The 16,476-nt window shown below is 54.2% G+C and overlaps 2 protein-coding genes across 11 annotated transcripts in view; one reads left to right on the plus strand and one right to left on the minus strand.

The window, feature by feature from the left end:
- The window catches only part of NUMA1 (nuclear mitotic apparatus protein 1), a 90,763-nt gene that overhangs the window by 66,468 nt on the left and 7,819 nt on the right, over positions 1–16,476 (plus strand). For 7 of the 8 annotated variants that reach the window (XM_033862377.2, XM_073808527.1, XM_033862378.2 and 4 more), the window contains 12 exons: positions 3,184–3,263; positions 4,563–4,645; positions 5,239–5,319; positions 6,637–6,724; positions 8,031–8,151; positions 8,691–8,848; positions 9,129–9,246; positions 9,326–9,443; positions 9,746–9,886; positions 10,845–10,967; positions 11,121–14,519; positions 14,994–15,035. In XM_033862377.2, coding sequence (XP_033718268.1) covers positions 3,184–3,263; positions 4,563–4,645; positions 5,239–5,319; positions 6,637–6,724; positions 8,031–8,151; positions 8,691–8,848; positions 9,129–9,246; positions 9,326–9,443; positions 9,746–9,886; positions 10,845–10,967; positions 11,121–14,519; positions 14,994–15,035 — 4,552 coding nt within the window. The remainder of the gene's footprint in view (positions 1–3,183; positions 3,264–4,562; positions 4,646–5,238; positions 5,320–6,636; positions 6,725–8,030; positions 8,152–8,690; positions 8,849–9,128; positions 9,247–9,325; positions 9,444–9,745; positions 9,887–10,844; positions 10,968–11,120; positions 14,520–14,993; positions 15,036–16,476) is intronic. The other variant, XM_073808529.1, reaches the window with a different exon arrangement.
- The window catches only part of IL18BP (interleukin 18 binding protein), a 33,009-nt gene that overhangs the window by 4,044 nt on the left and 12,489 nt on the right, over positions 1–16,476 (minus strand). Inside the window, exon 8 of one of the 3 annotated variants that reach the window (XM_073808534.1) lies at positions 237–16,383. The exons of 1 other annotated variant lie outside the window; for it this stretch is intronic. In XM_073808534.1, coding sequence (XP_073664635.1) covers positions 16,256–16,383 — 128 coding nt within the window. In that variant the 3' untranslated portion in view covers positions 237–16,255. The remainder of the gene's footprint in view (positions 1–236; positions 16,384–16,476) is intronic. One more of the 3 variants, XM_073808533.1, reaches the window with a different exon arrangement.

A 16,476-nucleotide genomic window follows, 5' to 3' on the forward strand; every position in this document is an offset into this window, starting at 1 on the left:
AGTCACTGTATTCTTATTTTGATACAGACACTACCATTTTCTTTCTTTTTTTTCTTCCTGCCGCACAGCGTAGCTTGCGGGTTCTTAGTTCCCTGACCAAGGATAGAATCCGGGCCCTGGCAGTGAAAATGCCGAGTGCTAACCACTGGACCGCCAGGGAATGCCTGGACACTCCCGGTTTCTTTCCCGGTTACCCAGACAGGCCATTTCAACATCATCTTGAATTCCTCCTTCACCTGGGCACGGATTTCTAATTGGTCACCATCCTCTCAGTGTGTCCTTTAGAAGATTTCTCACGTCCCTTCCTCTGCCTCATTCTGGATGCCAGGGCCTGGAGACTTCGTTCTTCTCTAAACTGTCCTTATTCCAGGGTGTTCCTGTGCCTGTGATCTCAGGGCTCTCATTGTGATGCTCCACAGCTGATGGACCTCAGCGGCGCTTCCTTGCCAGGAGGTTGAAATATAAAATCTGCAGCTTGGTATTCAGAGCTTTCATCAGGGGCCCTCCCAGTCTTGTTTCCTACTCATTTCTACCTCCATACCCCACTCCTTTTTTTTTTTGATCCTGTAGAATCTCCTAAATTCTGACTTTTGTTAATTGTGTCTTTATGGTACTACTTAACTTGTTCTTCCCCTTGTTGCCTATAAACTGGTAATTAGATCTTAAACTTAATTGGCTTAAGATTTTTTTCAAGGATACTATATAGATGGAGTTGTGCACTACCTATAAATCATCATTTTGCCACTCCTAATGAAAATCATCATTTTGCAAACCCTAATGAAAGTAGTAGGTCTAGGCAACAACTAACATCAATGGCCAGTAAAACTGTTAGGCTGGCAATACCTAACCTACAATCACTAAAGGATGATATGCCTTGTTGTAACACACAGTAGGGTGCAGCATGCTTTTTTTGGACTTAAGAATGGATCAAGGAGCTTTTGCTTTTGAGGAGATAAATTTCCTTGGCCTGATGACAAGAGCAGTAGATGTGTCCAGGGGTGAGGATGTATGTCCTTGGTGTAGCCATTGTTAGGTTTATGACCCTGTGGGAAATTTTCATAAGGAGGGTCAAAAATTCTAGATGCCCATTTTCCAAGTTGTTTTCTAAGGTGCTGCCTGAGCTTTAGACTAGAAGAGACTTGTGGGGGGAGGGGTGGGGGAGAGAGAGAGAATGTGTGTGTGTGTTGGATGGAGGGGCTATTGAAATCCCAGGTTAACCCTGATTTCCATCTCAAATCCAGGATGATTCAGACCAGCTTCCTTTGGGAAAACAGACGTTCTTGGTGAACGTGTTCTGGCTGATTCATTTGTGATGCTCCTACTGTTGCTAACTGAAATCAGACACCTAGTTCTCAGGGGAAGGCAGTGGAGGATGGCAGGGTTGGTGGCAGATAGAAGCTGTGGGAATCGAACAAAAGCTTGTTCCTTGGCCACTTGGCCTTCTCTCTGGGAGAATTCTTTGGGCTCCACCCCTCTGATAAGTTTCCCTTTCTATTTTCCTGTGCGTGGTGAATAGCCTAAAGCAAAAAGGCTGTCCCATTTCTTTGATATCTATGAGGCTTGCATAGCAAAGTTTAGTGGAGGCATTTTTCCAGAAAACTTAAAGCTCTGACATTTGTCTTACTGACATTGACCTCTGCTCTTCCCAGTAAAAAGTATTCCTCATCTGTCAGTCAGCCCATATGTACTCAGCACCTGCTGTATTCCTAGCTTTCAGCTCACAAAGAGCGGTCAGTTATAAATGATGCACCTGTATCCGTGAGTACTGTAGGAATTCCTGAGAAGGAGAGGGGAGACGTGACTAGCAGTGGTTCTGCTTGGCTTCCTGCCAGAGATGAGACTTGAGTGCCGTCTTAAAGGATGGGCTGGATTTCCCCAGGACTAGTGTTTTCCAAAGCATGTTCCGTGCACCTGTACTTATCCCAGGGGCTCAGTGGGGGAAAGAAGAGGTTTGTGGTCAGATAGGTTTAGGAAATAATGCGTATTTATACCTTCTTTAGAAAATGTTCAGTTTGGTTTAACCCAGTATTTCTCAAACATTTAGCCCAAGTACCCTGTTTATTTTTATCCAATGGAGTACACTTAGGTAAATTACTACTCTGTGCTGAGGGCAAAGAGAGTCACAACAGTCCAGATTGTGGGTGGGTAGGGAAGATGGCTCTTTCAGGAGTCTGTGAGGAGATTAGCATCTATAAAAGACTTTGTAGGTGTCCCTAGTCACAGACCAGCTACCCAAAGTGCTTCCTGTGGGGGGTTCACTTGGAAGAAGCCTTTGTAATCCCGTGGGAGCTGGAGGGAGCTACTCTCATGGTCTTGCCTAGGATGCTTCTTGTGCTTTGCAGGATGTCTGGCACTGGAGGATTCTAGAGTCTGCCCTGCCCTCCAGAAAGTTGATTGAAACTTAGAGATTCGGGTTCTGAAGAACAGGAGGCTTTTCAATCAGTGTCTTCAGCCGTAGCCTAGATAGAAAAGTCAGCTTTCTAACTTGAAGTAAGGGTAGTCCCTTCCGAAAATGAAACTGCACTTAGCCTGAGGGGCCGGGGTCAAGGGGCCAGGGCAGTGTGAGAGCGCCCCCTGCTGCCTCCCTGCCCTCATTGCTCTCCACACTTGGCTTGCCTTTCCACTTAAACAAACACAAGCACCGCAAAGGCCACAAATGGAAAGTGATTGTCCCTTGGCCTGGCCTCTTGGAGGCCACCTCAGCCTTCAGTGTGTGGTGAACTTTGCCCTGTAACTTCAGAGCCTCGTTCCGTCCTGTTCTTTCAGTTTTTAGATCTGTTTTTCCCTTTCCATAGTCCTCTCTGACTCGTACTCTAGCCACATTCGCAGGCATCCTGACGTTTTACACTTGAGCCGTTGAAGGCTATCAGTCCTAGCTTGCCAGTCATCTGTGCTGCCTCCATCGCCTCTCGACCCCCTTCCCACAGAGCTTTTTGATATTCACAAATGCCATCTTTTCCAGGAGGACCTCATGCCTCAAGTCCCCACTTCTCAACCACGACACAGTTCCTTCTGGCTAAATGGTGTCTTGGTATCTTCTCCCCTGCCTCCAATGTCTGGTCTGGTTCTCCCCCAGATCCAGCACAGATCCAACCTGAAGGGATGGGAAGGTGGTATGTAATGCGGTAGCAAGGAGGGAAGGATTGCTAAGTACTCTGGTTCTAATACTTGCTCTTTTTCTAGCCATGGCACTGACGAAGGGCAGCAGATCCTGCAGCAGCCGGTGCCAGAGAGACTGGAATTTGTGTGCAGTTTTCTGCAGAGTAAGCACTTTTCTTATCTAGCTGGGAAGGAGCTGCTTCCTCAGCTCCTGGGACTTGGGTATCTGGACCTGGAAGAACCAGGTCCCAGGTATCTGGGGGAGCAAAGGCTTGAGGCTGCCCACTCTGTACCACCAAGATGAGTACAACTGGGGCGGCTTCCCTGGGCCTGGTGATGCCTGCACCAGTTGGGGAGGAGTGTCCCTGCAGTCCCAGAGCCCATTTCGGGATCCAGGTAGAGCCAGAGGGTCGGTTTTGGGGACTCATCACCTTGGGCTCCCATTCCTCCCACTGCAAGGAGACAGAAGGATCCATGTTACCCTCTTCCCCTTGCAAGAAAAACATTTTCCCCTGATAACATTGAATTAATTGCTTAGGTGATAGGTATAGGGGCACAGGCAGGTTAAGGTTGAAATCTTGGCCCTTCTACTCTACTGTTTGTGTGACCTTTCTGGACATGGGTTCCCTGTCTTTAAAATGAAGATCATAGTAATTGCTCTTAAGGTTGATGGATAGAGTAAATAACACATGCGGGACTTCCCCGGTGGTCCAGTGGTTAGGACTCCGCGCTCCCAATGCAGGGGACCTGGGTTCAATCCCTGGTCAGGGAACTAGATCCCGCATGCCGCAACGAAGATCCCGCATGCCGCAGCTAAGACCCGGTGCAGCCAAATAAATAAATGAATGAGTGAATGAATATTAAAAAAAATAACACATGCAAAGCTTCTAGCACAGCACTTGTCAATTCTCCTCCCTCATATAGCTGTGGACAGAGTCCTCATCTTTGACACGGGAGCTATCTACCATCCCCACCTCAAGAGAATTATAAGAAAGGTGATAATGGATTTAGATAAAGCAGGGTGTTAGTAATTGAGCCCTGCCCCTCTGGCAGCATAAGAACCAGGTGTCCCAGCCCTGGTCTGACTCAGCTGCAGGTGGGCTTCCTCTGCAGCCGCAGTTGGAATGAGACTCTTGAGTGACCTGGAATCTCTGGGCTCCTCCTCTGTGGTGCTGAGTGGGAGTTGGTGCGTGGGTAGGTGAGTGCAATGTCAGGCCCCAGAGCTGCTGTGAATTCCAGGCTCCTTTCTTCTTTAACTATCCCTGTAGTCCTTGGACCAATCCAGGATAGAACTAATTTCAGGTGGAAACGTGTATGTTGGGCGAGAGGGGACCTAGGAATAAGGAGCCCTGCATCTCCTGGTCCCACCAGCCATTCTGCTCCTCTGACTGTGAGGTGTTCTGATGATCTCAGAGATGGTCCCCAGGAAATTCACCGTGTTTTCTACATTGTTGTCATTACAGAAAACCGAAAACATCCCTCTTCTCCAGAACGCCTGGTGTCAGTGCAGAAGGTGATGGAGGGATCAGAGCTGGAACTTGCCAAGGTACCCGTGGAATACCAGACTGGTCTGGGGGGAGGGTGGCACCAGAGGGGCCTGCAGAGGGGCCTTTTCTTAACCCAGAAGAAGTGGTGGGGCTTTATTTCTGGGCCTCGTGGAGGTAGGCGGTAGGTCCAGGCAGCTACCTAGTGAGGCAGAGGCTGATTCAGCCAAGGATTTTAGGAGCCCACCTTTATGACAGGGAGGTTGACTAGATCATTACTGTGGCCTCAATGGAGACCTGGCAGGAATCAGGCCTCACCCAGCTGTCGTCACACTTCTCTTTTTAGCTCAGTCCACTTCATTCCCTCTTCTGTTTCTGGGTGCTGGCCTATAGGTGATGCCTTAAGCTTCATACCCAGGGTTCCATGAGTCCAGGAATTTAGTTATGCAGGAATTCTGGCACCTGGCTTTTTGCAGAGTGAGCACTGAGTCCTCAGTCAAGTGATTCCTGATGCAGTTAAGGGCAGCGGCCTGGGGCTGCTGAATTCTAGGAGCTTTGGAAGGGTCTCAGAATAGCTCAGAGTCCCCAGAGTGGGGCAGGGGTGGGGAGCGAGAAGAGAACCCTGCTCAGTGATTGCCTCCTGTTTGGTTTCTAGATGACCATGCTGCTCTTATACCACTCCTCCATGAGCTCCAGAAGTCCCAGGGACTGGGAACAATTTGAATACAAGATTCAGGTAAGGCCTTGTGCCTCCACCCCACCCAGCAGGTCTTGCCTGTGTTTTATCTCATTCCAGTTGTTTTTCTTTAAACAGCATATGTTGTTCTTTTTAAAAATTATGTTATAGTAGTTATAGCCATTCATTATAGAAAGTCTGGAAGATATTGAAAAGCACAAAGAAGGAAGTACCAGTTGCCAGTAATCTCATTCTCAGCAATAACTGCTAACTTTTAAAGGATATACTTCCAAGTCCTTTTCATGTACGTAAATTTAACTGTACCCTTACCTGAACTGTTTGAATAATACATAGAAATTATTCTTTCTCCGTGTATGTGTTCCCGTATGTACGTGTGTGTGTTTTACACAAACTGTCACTCCATTTCTTCCTCCTTTCCTCTGGTAGGAAGGATTAGTGAGAATGTCTTTGTCCGCCATGACAGTCTAGCTCAGAGCGGTTACGTCCTCTCCCCTGCTCTGCATGGTCCCTAAGTGAAGAGTTGGTGCGTCTGTTTCATTAGAGAGGGAATTGACCTGGTTTCCAGGAACTACCTGCCATATGGGTCCTGATGTTTTCCTTGCTTCCTATATGAGCAGCTGTCCTTTATTTTCCAGAGCAGAAGCAGCTGGGATGCCACAGTGGGTAATGTAGGTGACTGGTGGGGCAGTGTCCAGAGAGCTGTGGCCTTTCACGTGGTGGTAGAAATGTTGAGTCATCCCATCTCGTACTCACTTAGCTCATGGCTCGTCTCTGGGGTTGGGGGTTGTAGTGGCGTGGGAGGCATGGGTGGCTCCTTCCTTTCTTTAACCTTTTCTTTGCTCCAAGCTGATCATAGACCTGGTAGAAACAAATTCTAAAGGAATAAGGAACTACAGAGATGGCCAGGAAAATCAGATAAACTCTGTAGCTTTGGAATTCAAACAGAGAAGGCAAGATTATACCTGCTGGTGGCTAAGCTTTGGATGAGCCCTGGAGGAGTTCTCACTCAGACAAAGAACAACAGTGAGGTCAGCTGGAAGAGGCCAACAGGGTTATGTATGAAAGCTTTCTGACTGCATTACTTTGCTTGCCCATTCTCATCTCATGGTCAGGAGCAAAGTCAGTTTGGACCTCTGTCTCACCCTGGGTACGTCTTTAGGGGAGAAGAGGGGCTGGGGACAAGTAGGGTGACCATGTCTCTGGTGGAGTGTTCTTGGCTGGACCATGGGTCTTCAGGTCTGAGAGGAAGAATGGGCTCCAGCAGGCTCCTAGGGCTGGCACGGCCAGGATGGTGCCCTCCATCCCTTCGGGCCTCCCGAACACCTAAATGATGCTCTTTCTCTGTCTGTGGTCCAGGCTGAGTTAGCTGTCATTCTCAAATTTGTGCTGGACCATGAGGATGGGCTAAACCTGAATGAGGACTCAGAGAACTTCTTACAGAAAGGTAAGTTGGGATCACTCCCAAGGATCCTCTCTTTTCTGAGCTGGGGAGTGCTAGGATGCTGAGTTGTCAGGAAGTGCAGTGGGGATTTGCCCCAACACAAGTCACAGAGTTGGTGCTTAGGAAACGTGTGTAAGGGGGTAAGTTGATTTCTGGGCCATCTTGCCATCATCCCAGTTCCCACAGAGCTCCTTCTTGCGCCTGGCAGCAGCTAAGCAGAACATTTATAATTGATCATGTCTGCTGTGGGTTCTCCTTGATTACCCGCCCCCGCTCCCCTCACACACACACACTTCTTTTTTTGTTTTTTGTAGTTTAAACAGTCATTACTCTAGGTTTATAAGCTGGGAGTACACAGTCTTAGAAAATTGTTTTTCCTACATAATGCCCGTGTTCTAGGTGGGAAGGCAGATACATAAACCAGAATGTATGATAAGGAATAAGTGCTAGAACAGGGAGATATCGAATCTACCAAGTGTCTTGCTGGAAGTACATCAGAGAGAGTGAGAGTGCTGCCTGTTTGGAAGAGCCGTCTGACAGCAACAGGGTGTAAGGTGTGGGTTTAGGCACGTTCATCCAGCCACTGAATTGGATGTTCCTTGTGTTCAGGTTCCTCGTCAGCTCTTCAGGTGGAGATGTTGCAGATGTGAGTCTAGAATGCAGGAGAGGGCTCTGGGCCAGGCTGTGGGCTTGCAAGTCTGTGTATGGATGGCCATTGAAGCCTTGGGCACCGTGGGCAGAGCACACGGGCCCCATCAGAGCTCTGGGGCTTGGAGGGCAGGTGGGAGAGGGAGGCGGGAGGAGCAGTTGAGGGAGACCGAGACCCGGTGTTAGAAGTAGGAGGGCCATGCGAAGGTCACCGTGGGAACCAGGGGAAGAGGAGGTTTTGAGAAAGAAGTCATGCTGGCAGTGCACGATTTCAGAATGGAGGGCTTCAGCAAGGAGGCTGGTGGTTCTGACTCGAGAGGTCATTGGGGCTGAGAGGAGATCTGCTCAGGGTTGGCTTGAGGGAAAAGCGTGAGCACTTGGTCCAGTCTCTGAGCACGGGGGACACAGTCACTTCACTGCGCTCTTCGAGTGCTGGGGATCTGTGGAAACAGAAGCCCCTTGCTTGATTTGGCTTAGGGCACTGACCTCTGGGTAACCCAGACACCAGGCTTCACGTTCTGCCCAAGCGCCTCCCTCTGCAGCTTACCTATAAGTGTCTGGATTCATTCCCACTAAGGCGAGTTCTCAAATTGCATAAAGATGCAAATCTGTCCACCCTCTTACTAACCTCTCTTTGGCTTGTTTACTCCTTCCCCTCTAGCTCCTGTCCCTTCCCCCTGTTCCAGCACCATCTCTGAAGAGCTCTCCCCACCCAGCCACCAGGCCAAGAGGGAGGTTCGCTTCCTAGAGCTACAGAAAGTCGCCTCTTCCAGTGGGAACAAGTATGTGCTGGGCCTCTTCTCCTGGGATGGGGCCTCAACATCCAGTCCTCAGATCCCTGCATCCTAGAGGCTAAGCTGTTGACCAGCCCCTTATGTCATCAAGAGTGCTTGGAGTATCTTGTAGATCTGGGATGCCCTCCCCTGCCCCAGTACTAATGGGGGAATTGGTTGGGATCTGTCCTCGGCAGAAGGCCTTTCAAAGGCTGTTCTTTGTTTATGGAATTTCTTGCTTCCCTGGAGACTGTGCTAAAGTCCGTTCTCCTAGTGCAGCTCTGTAGACGCAAAGGGAATGCACTCCTTTTGCAGCGATGGGGGCGGGGGAGGGTATAGAGAAATTAAGGCTTGGAGGAAGAAGAAAAGCTTTCTCAGGGTCATGTCATAAGGCACGAGGTAGCACTGCAGACAGACCCCAGGTGTTTGGGCCCCGCAGCCGGTGCTCACAACCATAGGGCCGGGCTCCCCCAGCCCCGCCTGTGGTCGGTAGCTTCAGCCCTCACGTCGGTTTCTGACCATGGCATCTGGACCATCTCCTTCCTCAGCTTCCTCCCAGGTTCTCCAGCCTCCCCCATGGGTGACATTCTGCAGACCCCACAATTCCAGATGAGGCGGCTGAAGAAGCAGCTTGCAGATGAGAGAAATAATCGAGACGAGCTGGAGCTGGAGTTGGCCGAGAACCGCAAGCTCCTCACAGAGAAGGGTAGGTGGCCTGCCGCTGGCAGATGTGTGTTAACGGGCAGCATTTGGGATTTTCATCCGGGGAAGTGCTGGGCTTGTCTGAGGCGTGGCCCCTCTGTCTTCTGTGTTGTCGCCTCTGCTGGCCCGGATGCTTAGAGCTCAGCCCTGGGCCTGTCAGGCTGACCTCCTGGAAGCTGGTTCTGTCCTTGCCACCCTCCTTCCTTTCCCCGGGATTGGACGCCTCTTCCTTCCTCCCCCTCCTCCCCTTAGTCCTGTGCTAACTCTCCCCTCCTCTGGGGCAGATGCGCAGATAGCCGTGATGCAGCAGCGCATCGACCGCCTGGCTCTGCTGCACGAGAAGCAGGCAGCCAGTCCGCTGGAGCCCAGGGAGCTTGAGGAGCTCCGTGGCAAGAATGAGAGGTACAGTGCTCCCTACCGTCCTTCCCACTCCCGGGGCAGGGGAGATATGCTCTTTCCTCACTGCTCCCCTCCCTTGCAGCCTCACCATACGGCTCCACGAAACTCTGAGGCAGTGCCAGGACCTGAAGACAGAGAAGAGCCAGATGGATCGCAAAATTAACCAGCTTTCTGAAGAGAATGGGGACCTTTCCTTTAAGGTGAGTGTTGAGGTTTCTGGCCCCCACCTGGAAGCCCCTTTGCTTGAATAGGTCTGGAAAACTCCCCGAAAGAGTGTTGAGGAGAATGTCCTCATTCCGTAATTGGCTGCTGCCAGGGACCGGCTGGTGGCCCTAAGTTTTGATTTGTAGTCCTGAGTCAGAGACGTGAATAGTTGCGATTGGTTTGAGGAAGGTTGGAAGGCTAATGGGAGCTGTCCAGGCCCTGGAGCTCAGGGGGCAGATAGCAGTGGTGTTGGCAGTTTTGACCCTGGGTGATGGGCGTTCCCTCTTGTCTGTCTCAGCTGCGGGAGTTTGCCAGTCACCTGCAGCAACTACAGGGGGCCCTCAATGAACTGACAGAAGAGCACAGCAAGGCCACTCGGGAGTGGGTGGAGAAGCAGACCCATCTGGAGAAGGAGCTCGGCACAGCCCTGCAGGACAAGGTAACCCTCTGCTTGGGGAAGTCAGGGCCACAGTCTTGACCACACACTCAAAGCTGAATTCCGTTTACCGCTCTATTCTTTGGGGCCTTTGGGAATTATGCTGCCTACTTTTCAAGGCTTAATAGTGTGCTGTAATGGGCTTCAGGCCAGTACACCTATGAATCCTGTCTCTGCTGTTTACAAGGTGTGGCTCTTGGACAAGTTACTTGACTTTCTTTCTAGGCATCCTTTTCCTAAAATGGGAAAAAGAATGGGTAGCTGCCTCATTATCCGTTGTAAGATAATGCATATGGAGCACTGAACACACATTGTCTGGTGCAAAGTGAGCTCTCAGTGAATTAGTTACTGTTATTTATTATTGCTAATAAGAATCCAGCTCTGCCACTTATTAATAACCATGTAGCCCGGGGGCAAAGCACTTTACTTCTGAGCTTCAGATTCTTACCCTGTAGAAAAAAAAAAAGGGATGGTAGTAGCTACCTCCCAGATCTGTTGGGTAGGTTAGAAATTCAGAGAGGTACCCAGCACAGTGCCTGGCCTATTGTAGGTACTTAGTGAACAGTGGTGTAAAGTGGGGCAGGGGACCAGGGGATGCTGCTGCTGTTGATGCTCAGACTGTTGGGATATTTTTAAGCTGATGGGTTTTTGGATTATCTGAGAGTCAAGACATGAGTGAGGAAGGGCATACAGTGAGGAAATCTGGAGTAAACTCAGCAGCCTTGGAGAAGAAATGAGCAGGTCACTTGACTTAACTGAGCCCTGGTACCAGGGCTAGAGAGTCAGGTCTCTCATGGTCCCAGGTCCTTGATTTCTGCAAGTTTTCCCCTAGGTCAGGGCAAAAGGAGATCTTGGTAATAAGGTAATAGGGTCTTATGTTTTGTTGATGTTCAAAAGGGTTTGTGTGGTAATCCGGTGCCTGTTCCACTTCTGTTAACATGGGGCTCTTGTATACTCCCAGAAATGCCTTGAAGAGAAGAATGAAATCCTTCAGGGAAAACTTTCACAGCTGGAAGAACATTTGGCCCAGCTGCGGGAGAACCCACCCCGGGAGAAGGGCGAGGTGCTGGGTGATGTCTTGCAGGTAGGATCTCAGGGGCAGGGGTGAGACCTGTGTGCTGGGATTGCTGCAGACCCCACGTTCGCCGTGTTCAGGTTCCTGGCGGTCCTCAATCCCCAGAGGGGCCGGGGGACCGAGGAGTCGTGCTGAGCCCCATTTGTCTCCTTATCTCACCAGCTGGAGACTCTCAAACAAGAGGCAGCCACTCTCGCTGCAGACAACACCCAGCTCCAAGCCAGAGTGGAGGTGCTGGAGACTGAGCTGGGCCAGCGGGAAGCCAAGTTGCTTGCCGAGCGGAGCCACTTTGAAGAAGAAAAGCAGCAGTTGGCCAGCCTGATTGCCGAGCTGCAGGGCTCCCTGTCCAACCTTGGCCAGGCCAAGGAAGAGCTGGAGCAGGCCTCTCAGGCTCAAGGGGCCCGGCTGTCTGCCCAGGTGGCCACGATGACCTCCGAGCTCGCCACCCTCAATGCCACCGTCCAGCAGCGGGATCAAGAACTGGCTGGCCTGAAGCAGCAGGCCCAAACAGAGCAGGCGCAGCTCGCGCAGACCCTCCAGCGGCAGGAACAGGCCTCCCAGAGCCTCCGCCAGCAGGTGGAGCAGCTGAGCAGCAGCCTGGAGCAGAAGGAACAGCAGTTGGAAGAGGCCACCAAGGAGCAGAAGGCCACCCGGCGAGACCACGCCCAGCAGCTGGCCGCTGCGGCTGAGGAGCGGGAGGCCTCTTTACGGGAGAGGGATGCGGCCCTCCAGCAGCTGGAGGCACTGGGGAAGGAGAAGGCCGCCGAGCTGGAAGTCCTGCAACAGCAGCTTCAGGCTGCTAGTGAAGCCCGGGACAGTGCCCAGACCTCGGTGACACAGGCCCGGCGGGAGAAGGCAGAGCTGAGCCAGAAGGTGGAGGAGCTCCATGCCCGTGCTGAGGCAGCCCACCAGGAGCGGTGTGAGGCGCAGGCCCAGGTGGCAGAGCTGAAGGCCCAGCTGAGGTCTGAGCAGCAAAAAGCAACCGAGAGAGAAACGGTGGCCCAGGAGAAGGCCCAGCTCCAGGAGCAGGTCCGGGCCCTTGAGGAGTCCTTGAAGGTCACCAAGGGCAGCCTGGAAGAGGAGAAGCACAGGGCTGCAGACATCCTGGAAGAGCAGCAGCGATGCATCTCCAGGCTGGAGGCGGAGGCCCGGAGCCTGGTGGAGCAGCACGAGCAGGAACAGCAGGAGCTGGAAGAAGAGAAGGCTGGGCGCAGGGGGCTGGAGGCCCGACTGCAGCAGCTCGGGGAGGCCCATCAGGCCAAGACAGAAGCCCTGCGGCAGGAGCTGGCTGAGGCCATCGCCTCCCAGCGCGAGGCTGAGAGTGAGTGTGAGCAGCTTGCCAAGGAGGTGGCCACCTGGCGTGAGCGGTACGAGGACAGCCAGCAGGAGGAGGCACAGTACGGAGCCATATTCCAGGAACAGCTGATGACCCTGAAGGAGGAATGCGAGAAGGCCCGCCAGGAGCTGCAGGAGGCAAAGGAGAAGGTGGCAGGGATAGAGGCCCACAGCGAGCTCCAGATCGGCCGGCAGCAGAGTGAGCTTGCTCAGCTCCACGCCAGCCTGGCCAGGGCCCTGCAGCAGGTCCAGGAGAAGGAGGTCAGGGCCCAGAGGCTCGCAGATGACCTGTCCGCTCTGCAGGAGAAGATGGCTGCCACCAGCAAGGAGGTGGTCCACCTGGAGGCCTTGGTGCGCAAGGCGGGTGAGCAGCATGAAATGGCCTCCCAGGAGCTACTCAAGGAGCCGCCCAGGGCAGGAGACAGAGAGTCGGAGTGGCTGAAAGAGCATCAGGGACGCCCGTTCTGCAGCACACAGGCTGCACTGCAGGCCATGGAGCGTGAGGCAGAGCAAATGGGCAGTGAGCTGGAGAGGTTGCGCGCCGCGCTGATGGAGAGCCAGGGGCAGCAGCAGGAGGAGCGTGGACAGCAGGAGAGGGAGGTGGCGCGGCTGACCCAGGAGCGGGGCCGGGCCCAAGCCGACCTTGCCCTGGAGAAGGCCGCCAAGGCCGAGCTTGAGATGCGGCTGCAGAATGCCCTCAACGAGCAGCGTGTGGAGTTTGCTGCCTTGCAGGAGGCACTGGCCCGCGCCCTGATGGAAAAGGAGGGGAAGGATCAGGAGCTGGCCAAGCTTCGTGGGCAGGAGGCAGCCCAGGGGGCAGAGCTGAAGGAGCTTCAGCAGACTGTGGAGCGGCTGAAGGAACAGCTGGCCGGGAAAGAGGAGGAGTGCCCACAGTCTCTAGGGACGGCCAGCCGAGAAGACGCTTCCGGGTCGGGAGCCCAGTCTGAGGCTACCGGAAAGACGGAGCAAACAGGCCCGGAGCTGGAGGCTCTGCGGGCAGAGGTGAGCAGGCTGGAGCAACAGGTCTGCGAGTATCAGGAGAAGTCCTCCAGCCTGGAGCGCAGCCTCGAGGCTGAGCGCGCCTCCCACGCGGAGCAGGCCAGTGCTCTGGAGACTTTGCGGGGCCAGTTAGAGCAGAAGGCCCAGGAACTGGGGAGCGGTCAGGACACCTTAGCCTCAGCCCAGAGGGAGCTGGCCACCCTCCGCGCCAAGGCCCAGGAGCACTGCAAGGCTGAGGATGGGTGGAAGGCACAGGTGGCCCGGAGTCAGCAGGAGGCTGAGAGGAAAAACAGCCTCATCAGCAGCTTGGAGGAGGAGGTGTCCATCCTGAACCGCCAGGTGCTGGAGAAGGAAGGCGAGAGCAAGGAGTTGAAGCGGCTGGTTATTGCCGAGTCAGAGAAGAGTCAGAAGCTGGAAGAGAGGCTGCGTCTGCTCCAGGCAGAGACGGCCAGCAGCAGCGCCAGGGCCGCGGAACGCAGTTCCGCTCTGCGGGAGGAGGTCCAGACCCTCCGGGAGGAGGCAGAGAAGCAGCGGGTGGCTTCCGAGAGCCTGAGGCAGGAGCTGGCCTCGCAGGCAGAGCGAGCAGAAGAGCTGGGCCAAGAGTTGAAGGCTTGGCAGGAGAAGTTCTTCCAGAAGGAGCAGGCCCTCTCTGCCCTGCAGCTTGAGCACACCAGCACGCAGGCCCTGGTGAGCGAGCTGCTGCCCGCTAAGCACCTGTGCCAGCAGCTGCAGGCTGAGCAGGCAGCCACTGAGAAACGCCATCGAGAGGAGCTGGAGCAGAGCAAGCAGGCAGCCGGTGGGCTGCGCGCAGAGCTGCTGCGGGCCCAGCGCGAGCTCGGGGAGCTGGTGCCCCTGCGGCAGAAGGTGGCAGAGCAGGAGCGAGCAGCCCAGCAGCTGCGGGCAGAGAAGGCCAGCTATGCAGAGCAGCTGAGCATGCTGAAGAAGGCTCATGGCCTGCTGGCGGAGGAGAACCGGGGGCTGGGCGAGCGGGCCAACCTCGGCCGGCAGTTCCTGGAAGTGGAGCTGGACCAGGCCCGGGAGAAGTACGGCCAAGAGCTGGCAGCTGTGCGTGCTGAAGCTGAGACCCGTCTGGCCGAGATGCAGCGGGAGGCACAGAGTTCTGCCCGGGAGCTGGAGGTGATGACTGCCAAGTACGAGGGTGCCAAGGCCAAGGTCCTGGAGGAGAGGCAGCGTTTCCAGGAGGAGAGGCAGAAACTCACAGCCCAGGTGAGGCATCCAGCTCAAGCACGCCCCCAGAGAGCAGCCCTGTGGGAGGGGGGGACGTTGTCTCTCTGCATTCCTGGGCCTCCGGCTCCCACATGTTTAGAGTGTCTTGTCTTCCCACACTCACTGGGTGGCAGAGGAAGAGAGGTGACTGGTAGAGTTCAAGTCTGTTGCCCCCACCCCGTTGGCCTACAGAAAATACCAATAGCCTCCTCTTCTCCGAAGCCTCTGTCCCTGGAGAGTCAGGCTGCAAAGGCCATCAGCCCGTTGAGGCACAGTGTCGTGAGGAGGCGCACTTGCAGTGGAGGCCCCGAGAGCCACCGGCGACTAGAATGACCCGAGCTAGCATTTACAAAAATTTTTAGACGTCTAGTTCCATGGGAAGATTAGAGCCTCGGTGAGGTCAGCCTGGCACCAGGGCCAGTGCCTCTTTGGCCCCCATCTCATGCTGTCTCCGTTGCTCCTCCCCACGCACAGGTGGAGCAGCTAGAGTTATTTCAGAGAGAGCAAACTAAGCAGGTAATGCCTGAGGTCCTTGCTAAATGCTGGCTGCTTAAGTGGTGACTGGTCTCGGTGCATGACCCCGGCTGCAGCTTGCCTCTGCTGGCTCCTGTTGTGAACTGTTTGTGAAGGGGGCAGGGTCAAGCCGTGGAACCCAGGCCCAGGCCGCCCCGGAGTGCAGTGTGCTAGGCCCTCTCTCAGGCCTCATCCCACCCATCCCAGGTCGGCCTCTCCACTTTTCTGTGCTTTCATCGCTTGCCAGGGATGAGGGGTAGGGTAGGCTTCACCTTTCCCATACCAGATCCAGCGACAGACTGCTCTTGGGATTCCTGAACCTCCAAGACCTACTCCAAGTTTGGGTACTCAACTGTGGGGACTCGCAGGATGCCCATGGGCCTTGTTTAACACAGGCCCCTTCTTTCCCACAGAAACCAGAAAGATGATGTGCAGGAGGTCCCCATAGATTAGGGGGGTTGTGAGCTCAGGACGCCTGCCCATCACTCTCTGGGGTTTTAACCCCGAGCATGGAGTAGTGATGTCTGGGAGCAAGAAGGCCAAGGTTGAGAGGAGCAGGAGGGGCTCCCACAAGTCAGAGGAGGGGAGGTCTGGCTGCCGTGCCCTCACAAGGATCTCTGCTGCCCTAGACATCAAAGCTATCGAACTGGTATTTAGTGGGAGCACGCTTTCCACCACTCCTCCTACCCTGTCACCTTGGGCCTGCTGAGGAGTCGGCCCTTCTCTCCTCCCATCATCTCCTCCGAGGAGCCTGAGATGATGGGGAAGCTCAAACTGAATAGCAAACAGTTAGCAATGGAGCCCTTGCCTCTCACCTTTGCTGATCATGCTTGAGCTCCTGGAATGCCTGGGGGAGCCAGGAGTGTTTGTGGCTGTTATGCTCCCTCTCGTCCCCTCCCTCCCTTCGCTCTTCCTCTCTGTGGGAGTGGGGTGGGCTTGGAGTACATGTGCTGCCCCTGCCCTCCTCTTCCAGCAGCCTGACCCCCAGTGCTAAGCACAGCAGCCACACCGCTAGCACCAACCCTAACGGCTTGTGGATATTGGGAAGAGGTCTGAGCATCTGGCTTTTTCTCTGGCCGTATCTGGGAGGAGGGGGGATGGGCACTCACTGAGTACGTCTGCTGGAGTGGTAGACTGGGTCCCCTGGTCCTGTCTGGCCCGGGAAGGTTGGGGCTGGAGCGGCAGCAGCGGCAGTAGGACGTGGTGGGGTGTCGGCTCCTGAGTCAGCTGTGCTGTCTCTGTCTCTGCAGGTGGGGGTTGGAGGCGAGCACAGGCAGGTGGCTCTGGCAGCACTTGAGTTGGGTCACATCACTCAATGTCCTGCTGACCAGCCTGGGCAGCAGGCCGTTCCCTAATTAGAGGCCAGAAAAAGGACCTGAGTTTCTTCTTCCAGGAACACTGGGGACTGGTCTGGGGAAAACCGCGTAATTTGTCTGGACATCCA

Source organism: Tursiops truncatus, chromosome 8 (assembly GCF_011762595.2).
Source record: "Tursiops truncatus isolate mTurTru1 chromosome 8, mTurTru1.mat.Y, whole genome shotgun sequence".
NCBI lineage: Eukaryota > Metazoa > Chordata > Mammalia > Artiodactyla > Delphinidae > Tursiops > Tursiops truncatus.